The following is a 19,903-nucleotide window of genomic DNA, read 5'->3' on the forward strand; positions in this document are numbered from 1 at the left end:
AGGTTACGAGGCTATGAATTTGCGAACATTATCCCTTGCATGATTAATTGGATGAGACAGGAGAATTTGATCAAACCTTGTGTCCGTGACACTGTACATTTCCGTACAAGCTGACACAGAGAAACGTAAAGCCAAGGTGAAGTGTGTACTCGTAAACATGGTTAACAATAACGACTTCTACTGATGAGGAGACTAGTCCTGTTAGAGTGGGCTGCAAAATCCACATCCAGCTAACATCGAACAACCCCACCTGGAGGACGTGTTTGAAAATAGGTTGTTCCGTGTGGACATAATACTAACGTGTACTAAATGTATGCCAGATACATTTTTAGGAAGTTTCGAACCCCTGAATATTCATGTAAGTATTGGCATGCACCAATCCATGCTTGGTGTAAGAGGCGACTAGCGGAAACGGATGGTCAGGCTCACTGACTTGGTTGACAAATGTCATCGTATCCAAAATGTGTATATCGATGTTCATGCTGATGATCACTGGGTTGTGTCATCCAGATTCCAAATAGCTAGGACATTGCTGAGTTCGCCGCTAAACAACAAATTAGGTGACACACCATGCCAACATCAAGCACACTGGTCAAAACATCGACCACTGCTCTGCGTGTAGGTGCCGTTCTAGCTGGAGGAACCTTCAAGGGCAGATATTGCATTGCAGACAACATTGACAAGACTTTTATTTAAATTTAATTTGCGTAACACAATAACGGTACTTCGGTTTAAACAAAACTGGTAAAAGTGATGGCATGTATGGAGCGTCTTATCAACATTAATCAAGGCAAGGTAAGATAGCATGAGTAGGGCAGCTCAACTTCTGCGGGTATCGACATTGGCACAACATTTACGTGCAAATGAGAGAATCCGCATTATTTACACAAAACTGGCGAAATCCAATAATCAGTCATGACTCAGAAAAATAGTCAGCACAACAGTCTTTGCTAAGAAGATCAAAGTGTCATCTGTTCAGATATTTCAATTTGTAGGATAAACATGTTTGTCGTTCAAAACAGCATCTGATGTATTGTTCAAGAGGCTAATTCCCTTGGGTGAACTGTTTACTGTACATTTGAACACAATCAATGATGAATTCTTTTCAACAATGTTAATATGGAAATGTTTCATTCAGCCTTTCTTTGTACACTGTATCAAAGCGCTCGCTCTGGGCCACCGTGAACCAGTTTTTCCAGTCGCCAGTTATACCTGTAACACAGTGCTATCATGAAAATTAATATGTCGGACATTCATAAGTAAGAGTTCTCCAGATAGAACTGTCGGCATTTACTTAATGCTAACACTATTTCTTAAAGCATCTGTCAACGTGTAAATATGACAGAAAAACAGCTCTAAATTAAGATGAACGTTGTCGAAGACGAGGAATAAGGCAACCCAATGGCGTTTCCTACGAGTGGTATTATCCTGCTCGTTGTCTCGACACAGACAGTTGAAATACCGGACTGCTTGACAAAGTTGGAGTGGCCATAGATACAGGTTTTGACAAGAATGGTCATGTTAAGACTCAACGATGGGCAGAAAAAGAAACAATGGCACTTCGAGTTGATGTGATGCCGGGCACGGCCAAGGGAAGTGACCAATCAGGCTATAAATTCACATAAACCAAGTGAAAGGATAGCACAGAGAGGCTGACAAAACATGTACACTATGGAAGTAATGAGGATTAACTATATAGATTAGCATCATATGAATAATTACTAGTAAGTATCAGATGACTTGGCTACATCGTTTTGGGCCTTTAGAAATATTTTGACGATGGCTGTTCAGAACGATATGCAACATCGGAGAAACGCAAAGAATGCCTACTTTTTATAAGTGCTTTGTCACACAGTTCAGCTTCCTCTCTGATCTGTCCCCTTACCTTTTCTGAAATATCCACTTGCACCATCTTGCCACTGAAAGTGGTAGGTCTGATCTTTGAGTTTCTCGTTTGCATGCTTGAGATTCTTAAACGAGCATGCCTCTGATATGTCGTAGTATGTCTTATCCGACAGTGGTCGGCCCAGATAGTCTGCCATTCTTCGTATCTCCCGAACGCAATCCTGAAAAGGGAACATTTCCTTGATAATGTCAGTGGGCCTATGCCTTCTACAGTTTCATCATATAGCCTTATGTTTTGTCTTACCTCACATGTACATGTTGCTTTCTAATTTGCTGGGTGGTCTTCTGTTGTTTTGAGCGTAGTTCGTTTACAAGCGAGAAACGTTTCTATGTACAGCACTTCGATATTCCTCATACACTTACAAAACTACAAGAAAATATAGAGGTCTGTGCATATAATACAGACCTGGGCACATCTGCCAAATGCAGGAAATTCTGTAAAATATTTCCGCACGTCGGTACACGTACCTGTTTCATGTCTTCATAGTGCACTCTGCAAATTTCAGAGTCTTTCTTGGCTTCAGAAATGTTAGTCCATTCAATGGTGTGTTCAAAATAGGGAACTGGGGGTACTTAAACAGACATAGGAAAGGATGCTCATATGTACATACATTACACATATTTTAATGATATAGTGATAATTATTGCAGTATGTAACAGTAACAATGTTCGTGCTGCAAATTGTGTATCTTTATCTGTATCAGGTGTAATAATAATATGCATAAGTAAACAGTAGCACTTTCAGTTCGTTCTTTTTGTTTGAAGCATGTTGCGAATATTGTCACAGTGATATTTGGATGGAGATTTCGATAGGAATCGTCGGATGTATCCCAAAATATATATTTTGTTTGGAGAACATTATCAATACAACTACATCAACGCTACATGTTGGAACAGATCACTTGATGATAGACACCTACAGCATCCGTTAAGGAAAAGATCGATGAAGTCGTCCCAGGTCCCAGTATAACTAGCTTTGCCAGCAGGATTGTCCTTCCAGACCTGTTTGGACATCTGATGGTAGGACGACACCACACAGTCCTTGGGATTCCTCCTGACGTACACCACTTTACATCCTTTGTGCCATACTGTCTCTGGCAGGTGGCTGTAGTTTATAAGTTTTTCTGGTTGAACAGAATTTGGAAACCGACCGACTAACATGAATAACATTCCTACATAATTAAATTTTTATTGTGTTCATTAAAATTCTGGCAATCTGATTGGTTAACTGGGAACATTTCTTTTGATTTCATTTCCCAATGAATCTGAAGAAAATAAGCCACGCCCCCCGAACCGGACTACTTTCGGACCTGAGGAATGTCGGGGAATACCTTTACACAGCGAGGGAATTCCCTTGCACCCGCGTACCTTAATGAACTTTGGGTAAACACTGAAGTGATACGTTGTGGTTAACATAAACAAACAACTCAAAATTATCCGTGAACGTCAATAACGATACAACGCCTCGACAAGAGCATGCGCACGTTGGAACATCAGTTCATGGCATCGCAATCCCAGTCACATCACAGCCTCTTTCTACGCGGATTCATACAGTTTGCACATTGGTTTTTAGTTTCATACTTCAATGCAACGAAAGAAATACACAGTCAATCCTTAATTCAACTCTCACGTAACAAATTCATGTAGTTTCTGCCTCTAAGTGTTCAATGAAAATAATATATTCCAACACATCAGATATAAAAATCAACTCATTTGTATAAAGATGTATTTCCTACCTTGGACGCAGATGTGTGTGCAGGATCCTTGGTGATGCCAGTTCCTCCAGTTCTTCCCACGTCCTGTATTCCAGCCAGGCTGAGTTCTGCCAGTGTTTAGCGTACTCAGCCTTGCCTGCCACGATCATGTTGAGGATCTCCCAAGTCCAGTGCGTACCTTGTGTTATCACAGAATAAGCATTGCAATGGGACAGTCAAGCACTTTGTCAAAGTCAAAGTCAACTGCACGTTGGTGTTTGCATGTGTTCATGTGGTCACATCTGGTCATCTACCAACGGATTCCCGGGCTCTTTAAGTGCACAGGGATGTGTAGTGTACTCTAGGGGTGACAACACTGAAAGAAGCTGCACACAAGAGTTTGTCCACCCTGTCAAAGGTGGACTCGATCCCAGCAATCTGCGACTCTAGGAACTGATGACATATGGCAACCAAGTCAGCGAGCCTGACCATCCAATCCCATTAGTCGTCTTTTACGACAAGCATGGGTTACTGAAGGTGTCGATTTTCTAACCCGGTCCCTCACGGATGGAAATACATTATTTGACTGAAATTCTATCTAAACCGGGAGATTCAGTATTTGGTCGTTAAACTCGGTGACTGCTTTCACTCGTTCCATTCTAATTACAGATTCCATAACAAGTATTCTTTAACAAAATAACAAGTTTCTTTTCTTGTTCCATTTCTCAATAACATAACTATTCATGTTCCGGTAACATTTGTAATCTTACCTGACTTCGGATAAGTGCAGAGTAAAATGTCGGATTCGCGGATAGGTAGATCCTTTACGTTCTTTAACATGTCTATCAGGAACGTTGCTTGCACGGACCCATCAAGCATCACCAGGTCAGCATTCAACCCGGCTGCTGTTGCCCTCTCCGCTGGCGTCGACATCTTCACTAACATATACAAGTGAGTGTGTCAGTTGACAACACTTTATATGGGTGTTGGAGCAGCTTAATGATTAAAGTATAAGTTCATCGCGTTCGCTTTCCCACATGGAAAATGATAAAATGGGTGAAGCCCGTTTCTGGAGTTCCATGTGTAAAATTCCTAAACTATTGAGAAAGGCGGCCAAAACCAAATTCAATTGCTCATTCACTCACTTCAAACGTCAAAGCATTAGCTCGTAGAACTTAAACCACCTTAGCTGTGAGCTGTGTACTTCATACCCTATTAGTAACACATACATACATACTGAACAACAAACTAAACTCAATTTTCGATACAAGTGACATCTCATAAAAGCAAGCCTTCATGTTCATGTCTTTTTATACACTTCACAAAAAGTTAGGGTTGTTTTTCTTTTGCTGCTCAGTATAGATGCAATTCTGAGCTCCGTTGTCAGACAACCCAAATAAATCTACTATGTGCGTGAGCAGTATGTACGAAAATAACACTTAATAACACTTAATAACACTTTACAGTACATCTCCCATAGTACATTATCCCACCCAGATCACAGCCCCTTCCGCTAATCAACAATCTCCAAGTAACATTCGAAGGTCAACGTTTAAAGTCGTTTCAAAGTGCCACGATACACTGTCATTTGGGAGGACATTAGTGACACTCATACAGAACGCCTGCCTATGCATAAATCTGCAAATGTACCTTCATGTATCTAGAATTCAGCAATTTTGGCATGCACACACACATGGTACGCGTGCTGCTTCACCGTCCTTTGACAAGAGAGAGGTCTCTACATGACTTTGTGGAAGGACAACGGTGTACCGCTGCCTAAAATACCTATTAGCTAATTTATAGTATTGCAAACGAAAAAATATTTGAAACAGTACGTATCTGTCATAAGTACATCGTTTTCTTTTCATGAATATTAACCGAAATGTCAATATTCATTCAGGGCTCCAGATAATTTTTCAAGCAATTGGGTATTTACACCCAAGTCTGTTTATGTATCAGTAATTGCATTTTTGAGGAGTAGCTAGCAATTTGTATACTCCCACTAGTTTAAAGAATTGAGTACTTTTACACAGGGTGGCTTTTCCTTATTCAGTAATCAATACTTCTACATATGTATATATAATGCTTCTCAAAGGCCCTGAGTTTCTAATAATTCTTGTGTTCCCAAATACTTGGCAGCCATATTTAAACCGGCAGCATGAAAGTCAAGTGACTACTACAGTCAATTCTAGACAGTGGCTACGGCTAGAATAGCATATGATTCATAAGCAGACGATGCCTACGTGCTGTTCGCATGATATTTGTTCCAGTGCTTGTGATGTAAGTTTGTATGTATGATGCAAGTAATGAATCTACTGCGCCATTGTAAAATCATCTTAAAAACGTACGTTTAATTTTCGACTGCAAAGTCGCGGTAACCCTCTTCATGGGTAGCTCGTTTGGTGTCCGCCATATTGGAGGGCAAACAAAACTCGTATATAAACGTCTAGTGTGCCTGCGTAACGATGCAAATAAAATCAGAGATCTGTAGAACGTGATTATATACATCTGAATAACTATAGTTAAGCCATCAGAATCCAGGAAGTACTTTAGTCATGGAATAATTAGGCCATACACATAAACTAAGAGACGTAACTAAATTATAATACCGAACGCGTACCCTGAGTTTTTAAATAGAAAATGGTGTTATGATATATTTTAAAAAATGTACATTGTACGTTGGAAGATCGGAGGTATAAAACGTGATTATATACCTCTGAATGACTTTGATTAACCAATCACAGCCCAATATTTACTGAAGACATGGTACAATGCCGTTTCAAAACCTGTTCTCTGAAGTTATCAGCTTTCACACGCTGTCGACACAAAATCCCTGGTATGTGTAGTATTTATGTGGGTCATGAGATTACCTAAGTGTGGCAAGTCGCCGGTAAGCGTACCCCACGCACAAACATGTACACACTGCGCATATCTGAGGAGTACCAGTCAGTTCGATTGACATTTATCAGTCTGAGGATATGTGTTCGTTATATTTGGAGAAGAGGACTTGAGACATGGAAGGTCAAGTTGAAACCTAATCATAACACTAAACATTCTCTTGTGGGTCTGGCTGGTGAGCTTATTTGGGACAACACTCAACTGAGTATCGCTACACGACAGTACATAATGCACAATACTGCTCAAAAGACAATAACAGTATCTGTCTTCAAACAGTGAACATTAGAATGTACTTACAATCGATGATCAACGATCTCTGATAGAGTTATAACGTATTACGTCCCCTCCTGTTATAACGCACCGCCCGTATGACACAGTTTATGCTTGTGGTTAAACAGGTCACGGGACAACGAATTTGCAAAGAGTCTTTGGCATTCACAGCGCGTTATTGTTGACGATCACACAGATATGTAACCTACAATACTTACTGCTCGTTGATTGGGTTAGGACAGGAGTGTATGATCATGCAGAATGATACGGAGACAATACATTTCGTGCACGCTGACACACAGGGGTGGATAGCCCAGACCAAGGTGAAGGGACTGCTTTTGGTTTCTATGATCATATACAACATGTGATGTAACTTGCCCCTTCCAGAGGTGCAGTGGCTATTTATATTTAAGGCAAGTATATGTTTGACTGCTTTGTAGGATTTTCGGGAGTGGGTGAGTTGATATTTAAAGTCACATCGGCAGTATTTCAGCCATATTGTGACCCAGAAAGTTGTAAATTCATGACAGTTAGATGCAGGTTTTAACATAATGCTATCGTGCACGCCATACTGCACATCCGTTTCTTTATAATATAAGTGAGTAGAAAGTGCTTACCTCGGCATCAGCAATGTTGCAGCCACAAGGACAATACAAGGACACAGGAAAAGTCTTAGTAAATTAAAGCATTATGCTATTGTGGCTATGTACATTAAAGGGTCACTGATGCGGAGCAATTTCCGTGGACTGGTGGTTTCTTTTGTTATTGTTTTTCTCCAGCGAGTACCCGGATGACTGATTGGTGCCTGGTTCGTGATCTCTGTTGCGCCTCCTGTGCAATTGATAGTTATGTGTAGACTGATCAACGAAGATGAAATCATTTTACTTCGCTATTATGAAAACCAATCAAACACCTTGAAGATTTCTCATCTGCCAGTGGTATAAAGAAACGTTAGGGACTGAAAAATAACGAAGTCAGTGTACGTCTTTATAAACCTAATTAGTTCCTTGTCGCATTTGTATGCATTTTGAAAGTTAATAAAAAAAAACCACACGGTCTGTTTACATGATTTTGATATCTAAGCATTGTAGAGATTGCCAACGTGAATCATATTTCACACACACCCTATTCGCGACCTAGTGTGTGTTTTATGTAGCACAGATTCTGTTGAATGCTACAAGAAATAGAAATTAAAACAAAATGCAAATATTGAATTTCAGACAGACGAAAGTTATAGCAACAATGTCAGACTGTTACCTCGTTCAGGAATGTATCTATCAATATCCACATAAAAGAACGATATTGTATTCACCTGCAGCCGCTAAATAATCCACTTGTCACTTTCAACAGTCTACAATGCGAAAAAGTGACACATCGTTTGAGAATATTTCACACTGGTGTATAACCTCATAACCTCACTGATCACCCAGGACAGCACACCTGGCAACTAACTGTATGATGTCCGCCATTAGTTAGCCAGTAATGAGCAACAATCAATCAATCAAGGCAGTGGCGGTTAATTATTTGTAGGAAGGATGTTGTTTTACACTTTTACTTTACGACAGGGTGTACTCAGTATAGATTACGTAAATCTATACTCATAAACACAGCCTTTTTGACAAATCAGCTGTGGAAGTAATTAATCAATCAGTCCGTTATCGGTTAATCCTTTGATCGATGTTTGTTTTGGTAACTCAAAGTCGTTGTTATCAGTTTACGATAAACAAACTGTGTGTTTTTTTATTATCATAAGTAATAAATCAGGGACGATCGTGGCTACCAAATTTTACGTATGATGCTTGGTACGACAGCTGGCCCAACCCTCAAAGCTATCTAAATATAAAGCTTTGCAATCTTTTGGACTTAAAATGAAACAAATGGCTTGCTACGTGTATATAGACATCGCATTTTTACATGACATGATTGAATATCGAGGTAAAACCACAGAAATAGAATCAAATTGGATCAGTCACTATACCATCTTAAAATGAAACAAATGGCTTGCTACGTGTATATAAACATCGCATTTTTACATGACATGATTGAATATCGAGGTAAAACCACAGAAATAGAATCAAATTGGATCAGTCACTATACCATCCAGGCATCAGAAAAAAACTACACTGCTGGGATATTGTGTTACAATCAGATAAGGAATACCATGGATATTTTGTCTAAATAACGGCATGTGATGGGCACCCGGCCTCCTCACTTTTTAGGGTAAAGAAATTCTGCTAATGTGGACAGGAGCCCAGCCCCTTTGTCTGTTACGGTCGAGGGAGCTGGCGCTGACCAATTTGCAGCTTGGTTTCGTAATTAGACCGTTGGTGAGAAACATTATTCGCTCCGCATCAGTGCCCCTTTAATGGTACGATTTCTTCCGCAAACAAGTATTTGCACTTTAATTGTTCCTTTAGAAATATATAACAATCATACAGTTTAAAGCACACACGTGCCATTGTCGAATGTCAGGTCATGCCGAAATGAAGTTCACCGACATAATTATAACAGCTGACGCCTGCTGTATGTCAGGTAGCTCCGTCGTGCTTGAATAACTCCCTCTTCGGTCCTTAATCGGAAGCATGTGATGTGCAAGGGCTTCTGTGAACGTTTGTTTCTTAATAGTGGACGCGTGAATAGGTCTATAGAGGAAGTGTTATGCAAACTATGGTTGCCACAAGAGACTGACGGGATTGGGTGGTCAGACTCACTCAAATTGTTAGTGGCGGTATACTCAAGGGAGGTTAAACTACCGTGTAATTATTGTCATCCTGAGAGGGTAAGTCCAAAAAACGTTCAAAGTCAAATTTGATCCTCCACATGTTTAACTATAGTATTTTTGTAACGTTAGTTTGTGGCTAATTTAGTTCCCTTGTCATGAAACTAATCCCGCATTACTGACCCTGATGATGACGTGTCTCCATTTTGTTTTTATTTCGCCAAGATGTTTGTGTTTTTGTAACGCCCTGGTTAATTTTATCTTTCAGCTTAGAATTTTGTTATGTCTTTTAATCTTGCAACAAACCCATTATTTACATAAAAAACGCAATCATAAACAATCGTGCTAAACATATATTTTGACTCAGAGGAAACGAAATAAATATTTTGCATTATGTTGATGTTATCAATGCATTAAAGACCTGTATATGAATATCGTGGCGTTTTGTCAACGTATTGTAGAACTAACTTACACGTATAATGGGCCGGTGGCGTCTTCCTCGACATAAACGCTCTCTCACTTAGATCTTTTGACGAACGGATCTCGCTCTGTAGTAAACTGTCTAGCATATTCCTCAGTAGTATAGAGAATGATAGTCCGAAAACACTTTTCAAAAACCCCTCTAAAAAGCCTCATTTACTAAATGAGGCTTTGGTGGGACCCTTAGCTCTTGCTATTATTGCCCCTACTACAAAGCTATGCCATCACGTTTACCGTGACTTGGCAGGCGGTAACACTGTGCCGTACGGTACGATCAATAATTCTTCTCTTACAAACCCCCTACCCGGCCCACCCCTCAAGTAGTACAAGTTAGGTTCGTCGGCTTTTATATCCACTTTATCTATGTTGTAAGTTTTGACTGACCATATAGGATCGGTGGCTCGCTTACGGCTATCGCCCTCGTGTTCCCCCGGCTGGTATAGATACCTAACTAAGGCCCTATCTGGTATCTGTTTCTCCTTTCCACGCAATGGAGCAGACGACTCTGCTAACACTGATTTTAGTTTGATAGCGTCTGCCGGTTTCTTACCAGTGAGCCGGGTTACTTCATGGTTGATTGCCGACACCACCTCGGGTAACCTCGCTACCCATTCGGTCGATCGTTTTCCAGTGGTTGTCATTTCCCTAGCATATTGATGACCGAACAAACGCTCAGCCAAAGTCCTATTAAATCTCTCAACTATAGCTTGGCTGCGATGGGCTCCGGCCGTGCCACGTCTGACCTTTGTATCGTGTTTGGCTAGCAGTTGTGAAACGGCACCCATGAACTCCCGTCCGGGATCAACTTGCAACTCTGTTGGCCAAGTCAGCGGGCTGCGTTTGTATATGCGTTCTAATCCTTTGGCTACTTTGGCTGAATCTTTCGTGGTCAAGGGTTCGGCTTCCTTGTAACGACTGGCTACGTCCACTACGGTTAAGGCATACTTGTACCTCTTATCATGAGGTAGGAACAGTAGGTCTGCCTGGTGAATGCTATTAGGTATGTTAATTCCGAAACTCCTTCTAGGTACGTAGCGTGGCGCCGGCAAATAGATCTGCCACAGGGCTTGTTTTTCAAGCCACGCTTTGGCTTTCTCTGGTGATACTCGTGCCATTTTAGCTAGCTTATCTACTGCGCTAGCTCCTTTCCAATATCCACGCGGGCTGTAATAAATAGCCTCAAATTTTTTCATGTCCATACGCGTATGTGTTTATACCATCAATAGCTATCCAACGTTTCGTGTCCATAGGCGATAGGGACGTCTTGTTTATAGTCAGTCCGTATATCTTATGTCCATCACTTCTAAGCGTGTTCATCTTATGCCTAAAGGTACGGGTCTTGAACAGGGCCTCCTTGAATCTGGCGTGTTTGATGTGTTGTTTCACCACATACTTCTTAACCCCTTTAGCTTTTCGGATCTCACTATTGTCGGTTTTCAATATGGAATACATCTTAGGCCTTAAACCTATGTACTCAGCTATTGGCGTGCCAGCACACTCGTCCTTCATCTTACCTAGGACCTTTTTATTTACCGTGCTGTGCATGGTATGGGTCTTAGGATAGTCGCTGGTGTCGTATAAATCGATGTGTTTTTTCATGTCCTCGTACACGTCCTCGGTTCGAATCTCTATCAGCAGGGAATCCGTGTCAGTGTACAGCACTTCGCACCTGTCGCCGTACTGTTTCTTAAGCTCGTTGTAGTAAAAGTCGTACATCAGGTGTTTGGATAAATCGAGGATGCTCATCCCAACGTAAACAGGTCGGTTGAATTTTATGTGGCTTTTCTTCATGTGTATGGCAACTAGGTCGTCTGTGAATATTTTATTACGGTTGAATGCCGGACTGGCTATCAATTTCCTGAGCTTGTCTTCCTCACTAGATCTAACCAGTTTCACGGTTACGCGTTTCCTAAGGTTTTCCATAGTCTTACCAAACACCGAGTTGTTCATGAGCTTGTAGAGATTTTTCTCAAAATCACTGGTGGCTTTTTTTCGTAGGTCTGTGTTCATTCTGATGTAGGGCTCCATCCATGGACTCTGGTCGAACATGAGCACCCTGTGTATTTTGGTCAGCCTCATACCCAATGACAGGTACAGCTGTAGGTTGCGATAGTGAACTATGTACTTGGTCTTATTCATTAAGTTAGGCACGAGTTTTTCAACGTCCGCCACACGACCACCTGACAAGTTATGTTGGTACTCAGACATCCAGTCTGTGTTAACTTTCATACGTTCGGGTGCAAGGGGATAGCTGTTGTGCGATGTGTGTAATTCCTTGGGATACTCTAAGTCAACTTCGAGGATATACCCTTTGTTCGAATCTGGTGCAATGCCCATAACATCAACGTGGGGTACCCATTCGAATCCTCCTGTAGGTAGATACTGGCTCATGGCCCAGCCGTACAGGTTATTTGCGTCGAGGTAGAGAATGTGATTGGTTGGTTTGTTAGGATCGTAACCTTTCACGTATTGATTATTTGCTTTCGCGTATCGTTTGGATGCCATGGAAATCCCACCTCGCAAGCCTTTCTCAATGAATAGGTGCATGTCATAATCTGTGAGCAATTCCAAATTAACTCCTGTCTTTTTAAGCAAGGCATCCCACGACAGACCTGGGCTGGTGTAATACCATGCGGGGTCGAGTTTATACTGCTTGAAACATGTTTGCCGAAACGTCTCGAACACGTCGGCTAACAGCAGTACATCTGTCCTCAAGTACAGGTCATGATAATCGCCAAGGTTCTTACAACCCAGTTTATTCCATACGTTAATCGCGTGTGAGTAATCGTCTCGTGAGACGGACGCTTCATTCAGCTTGCTATAAAAGCAGTCGATAGGAGGTAGTCTGGTCTCTGTGAACTTTGTCCAACTATCCATGTACTCATATGGGTATACGCCCTTCCTCATGAGCAGGTGTCTAGTCTCGGCGTCTGTGTATCGATCTGTGATAGGGAAGGTATTGTTGGCCTTGACCAGACTGTCGAGTGACGACAGGAGGAATTGAAACGAGTCAATGAACCTAAGTCCGTTTAAGCTGAAGGAGATGTATCTCTCCATGTTGTTGGGGATGCACGTTATATTACCATCGATTTTCGCGATGGCCTGCATGATCAAGTGAGAGTCGTATCCTCTCAAGTTGTGAAAGACAACGGGAATGTTTATTGTCTTAGGATTGATTTTAAGCTTGAGGTTGCACGCGTTGTGAGCGGCGCCTCTATACTTACCAGTTATGTGGCAGTGATCTCTCACCGAATCACCGTTAAGTGGCGAGTCGCACACATGACAGTTAGTGCTACTGGTGTGAGCTATCTTGTCGGCTCTGGTCATACGCATGGGAGCGATTCTATACAATGCATTCCTAATAATTTTTTCTTCCTCCTGCAAGCACTTTAGAAACCTTTCAGCCGCGTCAGGACCCCTATACACTACAGGAGCTTTCGTTTCCCCGTCACAACGGACGACAATGTATCCAAACGAACAGGCTTTATGCTCTTGTGTTTTGTGTGTGAAACTCCCACTAGTGGATGATTCCCCTACAACTAAGGCTTCGAAGTCGGCGTATATGATATAAGGCACAGACATTTGATTCTTGTGATTGTCGAATTTTAGGATATTTTCACCTTCCTTAGGCATGTCGACTCGTATGGCCGTCTGCCCAACACCTTGGCAATCCTCCAGGTGGGATTCTAATAAATCGGCCCGACTGAAACAGTGTAGGCATCGTACACAAAAGTGTTTTTCCCCAACGTGTTTCGACTGGTCGTGCAACAACCGGCTGAGATGTTTTATCCACGTGTAGTGATACGTTTCACCTTTTTGAATCATGAATAAATTAATAACTTGACAATCCTTCACCGGGCTGACCCTGTGTATTATTGTTGTATTACCTTCGTGCCCAAAGACATTTATAGCCAGATTATTCTGTTTTTCTACTTTAGTGATCTGGGATATTGGGGTGGGTTCATCTATACCATCCCAGTTGAGTCCATCATCCTGAGGATAATTAGAAGGCCTGTTCGGATTAGTGGCAGCTGGAAATAAGGCTGACCTGATAGATAACCTCAGGCAATCGTTTCCTCTATTCTTAACGTTTACTATGGCTTGTTTGTTCTTATAGTAGGGAGGCAAGGCTAGGTATGACCCGCCTCTGAACGGCACGTATTTAGCTATGTCTAGATAGACGTTATCGATTTTATCTACAGCCCACCCGGACCCCATGTGCGTGTAGCGTTCTAGGTATTCTCGTATCTGCTGAAAACTATTATCGATTGATGTGTCAATGGTCTCTGCATGTGTGACGACCTCTTGTTTACCTCGGAAGTAAGGTTGAACATACTCAGTGGTACTCCCAACCTGCTTATCGAGCGACATTTTCACTGTGATCTGAAACTTGATACTTCCTAGATTATTTAGTTCCTGGTTGACCTTATCAGCTATCAGAGGCTTAATATCTGTAATGTCTATGTTTCTATCAATGTGCATGCGCCAACCTCTCAAATAATTGCCTACGGCGTGCTCAGTGCGCACAAACTGTAGGTCAATAGCTCTATTCTGTCGTAATAATTCTACAAGCTGTGGTTTTCTCATACGAGAATACCCGCCTAAACCCAAATCGTGTGCCTCGGCTTTCAGTTGTTTTACAGTTGGACGTGCTACTGGGGCATGTGATAACAATGCGGTTAACCCGGCTTTCCCCAGTTTTGAATAACCCGTGTATCCAAGCTGTTTCGCTTGAGCTTTTAACTGTTTTACCGTAGGAGGGACTTCTAAACCTAGTAATCTCAACAATGCTGGCTTCCGCATTCTAGAATACCCGATAACACCTCTCTGCTTTGCGGCCCGCTTGAGCTCGCGCACAGTAGCCATAGTGTTTACACCTAAGAGAATCAATGTCTAATTGGTCGGCAGTAAAGGGGAGGTAACTCTTAAAAAATATTTTCTGGTGGCCGGGTACAATTCTAGACATTCTGTCAAATCGTCCCACGTACCTGGTAAAATATATAGTGTGGCTGTTTCAATCCAGTACTCGCCTTGGGTATAGTATTCCTTGTATTCACTTATACTCGAAAAACGTTCTATATGGTATTGAGACGCGATATCCCGCTCCCATTCGAAGGGGTGAGTATACTTAACACCCTCTTTAATCCATACCACGTCCACTATTATCTTAAATCTGAAGCTGCCCCATAAAGCCAGTTCATATTTGAATATGTTTTCCACAGACATAGCTATACATAGGTGTGTATAATCTCTAATTGGAGTCTATCTTGAGCAGTCGCCTACGTTCTTTTATGTAGCCTTTTTTATTCTCGTATATGAGTTGATGTCTGACTACGTTCGCTCCGTGAGCTTTACATAGACAGTAGTGCCCTTTAACCCCGATACCACACACAGAACACGTGTAGTTAGGACTTCCCATATGGAAACAACAGAACCCCTGATTCCTGCATTTCCTACCACAGGCCTCGGTCTTCCCCATAAGTATATATTCGCATCGGTATGGAGCGGGTCTCATGTTTACTTATATAGGTATTTTAGTTTAATTGCTTCGCAACCAACGCAGTAGCTGCTATACCCAACACTATGAAGCCCAGTTCACGATTCATTTGTCCCTTGGATGGTGTGTAGTACTGAGCGAGTGTGGGTTTATTGAGCGGTTCCAATTGTTTACCAGTTAATAGATAGTATTCTTTCATTGCTTCATCAACATCGTTGAATGTTTGAACGGCATGGTTTTCACGCGTGAGTTGTTCGTTAATAAAATCGATCCTCTGGAGGCGTTTTTTAGCGTACTCGGCCTGTGCTCTTTGTAATTTCTCAGTAGCGAGATCGTGTCGCTTCCTTTCTTCCTGTATTTCAGCCGCGTGATCATCTCGTAGTTTCGAGAAGAGGTAATTACTCCCGGAAAATGCCAGGGCATTCACTAACGCCCCACCGACCATCATAGCTATCGTGGCCATCCCTATATTTATTTCATTATATTATCAGGTATTATTCCTTGTTTTACTAGGATGTCTTTTGTGGCCATCGCCATACCAAGGTTCATTATGAGCATACCCATATCCTGCAGGTTGAAATCTAGCTTGATAGTTGGTTGTTTAAGCACCATTTTAGTCAACCGAGCGTACCCTACTGCTAGACTGGCTACCACTGTGGCGTGGTATGCGTCGTTGACGAACGTTTTCCCCTCAGACATTATGTATATGATATAAAATATTTTAAATTATAACATGATATGCGGGTCTACCATGGGGGATACCCCCATACCCCCACTGTTGGGGGTTACCTCACTGTTGGGTTGTGGCTCACTGTGGGAGGTGTATAACCATGTTATAACCACGGCAGCAGTTACGCCTACAGCCAACAACAGTCGGGTTGGATTGGTCACTTTATGTTGGTTACACCACCGTTTTTTACCGGCAGCTACTCTCTTAGGATTCTTCTGTCTGGTTACTGTGGGGGGTACCACCACTGGGGTCTCCACCGTCACTGGTTCCTGTGAATCCACTGGGGTCTCCTCCTGTGCAGCATCCATCTATACTATTATTATTATTCTTTCTCTCAAATTGGCAATGTTTTGCCGTGATAATCGCCGCCGTCACTGGAGCCAACAACATACCATATTTGTGGTACAGCCCGCAGCTGATAGAGCTCACGGCGTGTTCGATAAAAGGGTCTTTCTCGAGGTCCTCCCACAGGTAAAGTCGGCGCTCTGGTGGAATGGGAAGGAATTGTGATACAATACCGGTGTATATCTGGGTCATAGCCGATCCTATTGTCTTTGTCATTTCTGCTCCGAGCCGGGACTCGTATCTAGCGTACAGCTTATCGATTTCTTCGGCTGACATTTTGTTAATTTTATCCGGGGTGTAGTCTCCAAAGTAATGTTTGGCTTTGCCGCCAACAGCCAACGCCACCAGTTTCTCTCGCTTGTCATCAGTGGGGCCTGCGGGCGACAATTGTTCGAGCAATTCCTCACACTCCATCTTATAATATAACAAGTAAGATTTAGTTTTAACTATATAATACCCGATACAAACAAAACACAGAGAAATGAAGGTTAAGTTGCACACGACAAATACTTCAAATATCATAGCTATGCTTAGCATTTGCTTAGCTTTGCTTAGCTTTTGCTTAGCTTTGCTTAGCTTTAGTATACTATATATGCTACTGGTTGGTCGGTCTTTAGAACGAGCTTAGCGTGTTTAGTTTCAGCGAGCTGTTTCTTCACCCGTTCCCGTTCTAATTTGCTCATCACATCGTTCTCTCTCAAACACTCCTCGAACGAATCCCTGTCCTTACAGTGAAATAAGGCCACCCATCGCATCTGCTCCCTGAGGTCTTTCAACACCGAGTTGAACTTCTGCGTTAGCACCCAGACGCTGTGATTTGCATGCCGGCCGGAGAAGGCCAGGTACGATAGCATGTCTCTCTTTTTTGTTATCTCGCGATTAGCGCTGCAGTCGTCCAGTATAAACAGCGTCGGTTCCCCTTTAAATTTCTCGTGAAGAGCTTTCAACCAGTCCTGCAGGCGTGTTCCAGGGTCGATTTTGTGTACGTCCGGGTCCGTCATCACCCAAGGTCGCGCGTACGTTTTATTCATGCTCAGAGTAGGGCACATGATAACAATGTTATCGAACACATCCTTGTAGTAACCCTCTAACATATCCAACACGAAAACGGTCTTCCCACAGCCAGTCTGCCCGCATATGATAGCGCAGTGTGGGTCAGTGGGTAACCCCAGGGGGTCTCCCCCACTAGTAGATGGCTTGCACGAATCTCCCATTGTCTATATTAAGTTGCGCGTCCATAATAACGTACAGATATAATTTCAACTTACCAGCGGTTTGAGCCTTCTTAGTAATCTGGATAGTTATCCCTTCGCTGCCGTTATCTATACGACGCCCGCTACCGTGCAGTTTATCATCATCCGTGGATCGCATGTCCAACCATAGGGCGTACTTGGTGGTCAGGTATTCACCGATCTGCACGGAGCCGAGGTCCAGGTCCTTTGTTATGTAGTCCCCCACTGGTAGCTTTTTTATCTCATCCCACTGCTGGTGTGGTCTCATACCATGACTGAACAGCTGGTTGGGCACGCCCTCGATGGTCACTTCCACCTTTTCAATCTCGGGGTTGAAAAACTTCTCGCTGTCCCTCCGGAATGGATCATAATCCTCCACGGGGACGACCAGGATACCTTTCATCGATCGCGCCGGCACGTTCAGGTTGATATTCCACACAGTGTCGCTCTTATCTCGCACGACTGATCTATGTCTCAGTACGCGATCGTATAGGATAGCCATCTTCCCAGAGTACTGGCTTCGAACCTGCCTGGCCAGCTCCGGGCTAGTGACCATGTCGAACTCCAGAGAGATGTTGTCTATGGCATAACTGGCCTCATCACCGTTCGGTGTACGCACTACTTTGCTATAGTCGTTAAACGTGAGCTCGTATTCGAGCCTATCACCCAGCGCGGCCTGGTAAAACGGCGCGTGTCCCGTGAGCAACTCGAAGTCGAGCGGCACGCAGAATCGATTCCCGTATGCTAGAGCGATGGCCTTTTCACCGTCCGATAGCTTGTCTTGCTGGTCTGTCGTGAAGACGTATCCTATGCGCGCCCGGGTTGATTTGCTGATACCCTGGTACACATCATTGACTCGTTCTCTCTCGCTTTTCCAGAGATCCTTGTAGCAGTGAAACACGTCGCTGTCGTCGATGCTCAGTACCTCGTTACCGCTGATCTTGACGGTCGTTTTCTTGATGATAGCTCGACCCACGTTCCGCACTAGCTCGCGTTTGTCGTTGTCGGAGGTCAACGTGATATTGAACGCCAGTCGAACAGTGCCTGGTACAATGAGGTCATTCTCACCAAGGTTTGGAAATCTAACCAGCAGAGTTTGGTTCTGGTCTATCTTGCTGGGATTGTTGGTGATGGTCACCGACTGTCGCACGGCTCTGGCACCTAATGGCTCTCTCAATTTTCTGAAAGGATCTAATTTTCTACCGTACATTGTTATATAAATGAAATATATTTTTAATACTAATGGATGAAGACATACCTATGGATGATATGCGGGGCGCTAGTGCCCAGGTATACGATGATGACCAGGAGACCTCATTCTCGCAAGGTGACGAGCTCCTTAAAGGCGCCGTCGACGATTATTACGACGTAGTTGAAAATAAATCCAAACTCAAACCGTTGGGAAGGAACTATTCCGATTTTACCTTCGATAGCAATGGCACGCTGCGTTTGAAGGCTCACCCGGGGATTGATCTCTTTCATCAAACAACGAGAAAACCGCTTGCTTTATCAACGTTGGCCGGTAAATATAAGATTAACTTTGTTCAAGATGAACTAGGCTTCACAAATTACGGTGGCGCGCGACCTAAGCAGTATCCTCCGAAGTTAGTTCAAGATCTGGAAGGCATCAGGGGCGCCACATCAGATCAAAACATGACTTATGATATTAAAAAGGTGTTGGCCGACTACGAGAACAAACCATTCCCGGGGCTCGAATTTACCGTTCGGGAACTGCGGGGGTTGGATCTGACGATGCAAACCATTCGCGGACATCTCGCGAAAAGCACAGCCAAAATGAGTGAGATAGACGACCACATCGCCTATGAAAAGAAAAAACTCGGTGAAACTGAGGACGAGTCTATGAAAGCCACCATCGAGGAACGAATACGTAATTTGGAAGATGAAAAGCAGACCTGGCTGGAGACAGCATCCTCCTTAAAAGAAAAGCTTCGATCCCAGGTCAACCGTATACGGGAAACCATCAATCAAGTCCTCTACCGAGACACCACGTTAGCAGACAGGATTCGGATATTATTCCGGGAGCAAGGGATCACCATCGCCAGCATTCTGACTGCATTGGGTTTAATCATATCAACCCTGGTGGTGTCACTGGTGGGAGGAACCCCTGTGGGG

At 43.0% G+C, this 19,903-nt stretch overlaps 1 protein-coding gene across 4 annotated transcripts; it reads right to left on the reverse strand.

Moving 5' to 3' along the window:
* Positions 1-659: 659 nt before the first annotated feature.
* Positions 660-7,454, reverse strand: LOC137282206 (sulfotransferase 1C2-like). Of its 4 annotated transcripts, XM_067813937.1 has the most exons (8): positions 6,795-6,850; positions 5,948-6,054; positions 4,370-4,537; positions 3,642-3,798; positions 2,826-3,010; positions 2,374-2,477; positions 1,886-2,066; positions 692-1,212 (listed from the first exon to the last, which is right to left on the reverse strand). In XM_067813937.1, exons 2-8 carry the CDS (start codon positions 5,985-5,987, stop codon positions 1,115-1,117), a joined length of 933 nt encoding a protein of 310 aa, XP_067670038.1. In that variant the 5' UTR covers positions 5,988-6,054; positions 6,795-6,850; the 3' UTR covers positions 692-1,114. The 4 variants fall into 4 exon arrangements, with proteins under 4 accessions (XP_067670039.1, XP_067670038.1, XP_067670040.1 ...); XM_067813938.1 differs by lacking the exon at positions 5,948-6,054 and having other exon boundaries at positions 660-1,212; positions 6,795-6,889; XM_067813939.1 differs by lacking the exons at positions 5,948-6,054; positions 6,795-6,850 and adding an exon at positions 7,385-7,454.
* Between the last annotated feature and the right edge of the window lie 12,449 nt (positions 7,455-19,903).

Source organism: Haliotis asinina, chromosome 4 (genome assembly GCF_037392515.1).
Source record: "Haliotis asinina isolate JCU_RB_2024 chromosome 4, JCU_Hal_asi_v2, whole genome shotgun sequence".
NCBI lineage: Eukaryota > Metazoa > Mollusca > Gastropoda > Lepetellida > Haliotidae > Haliotis > Haliotis asinina.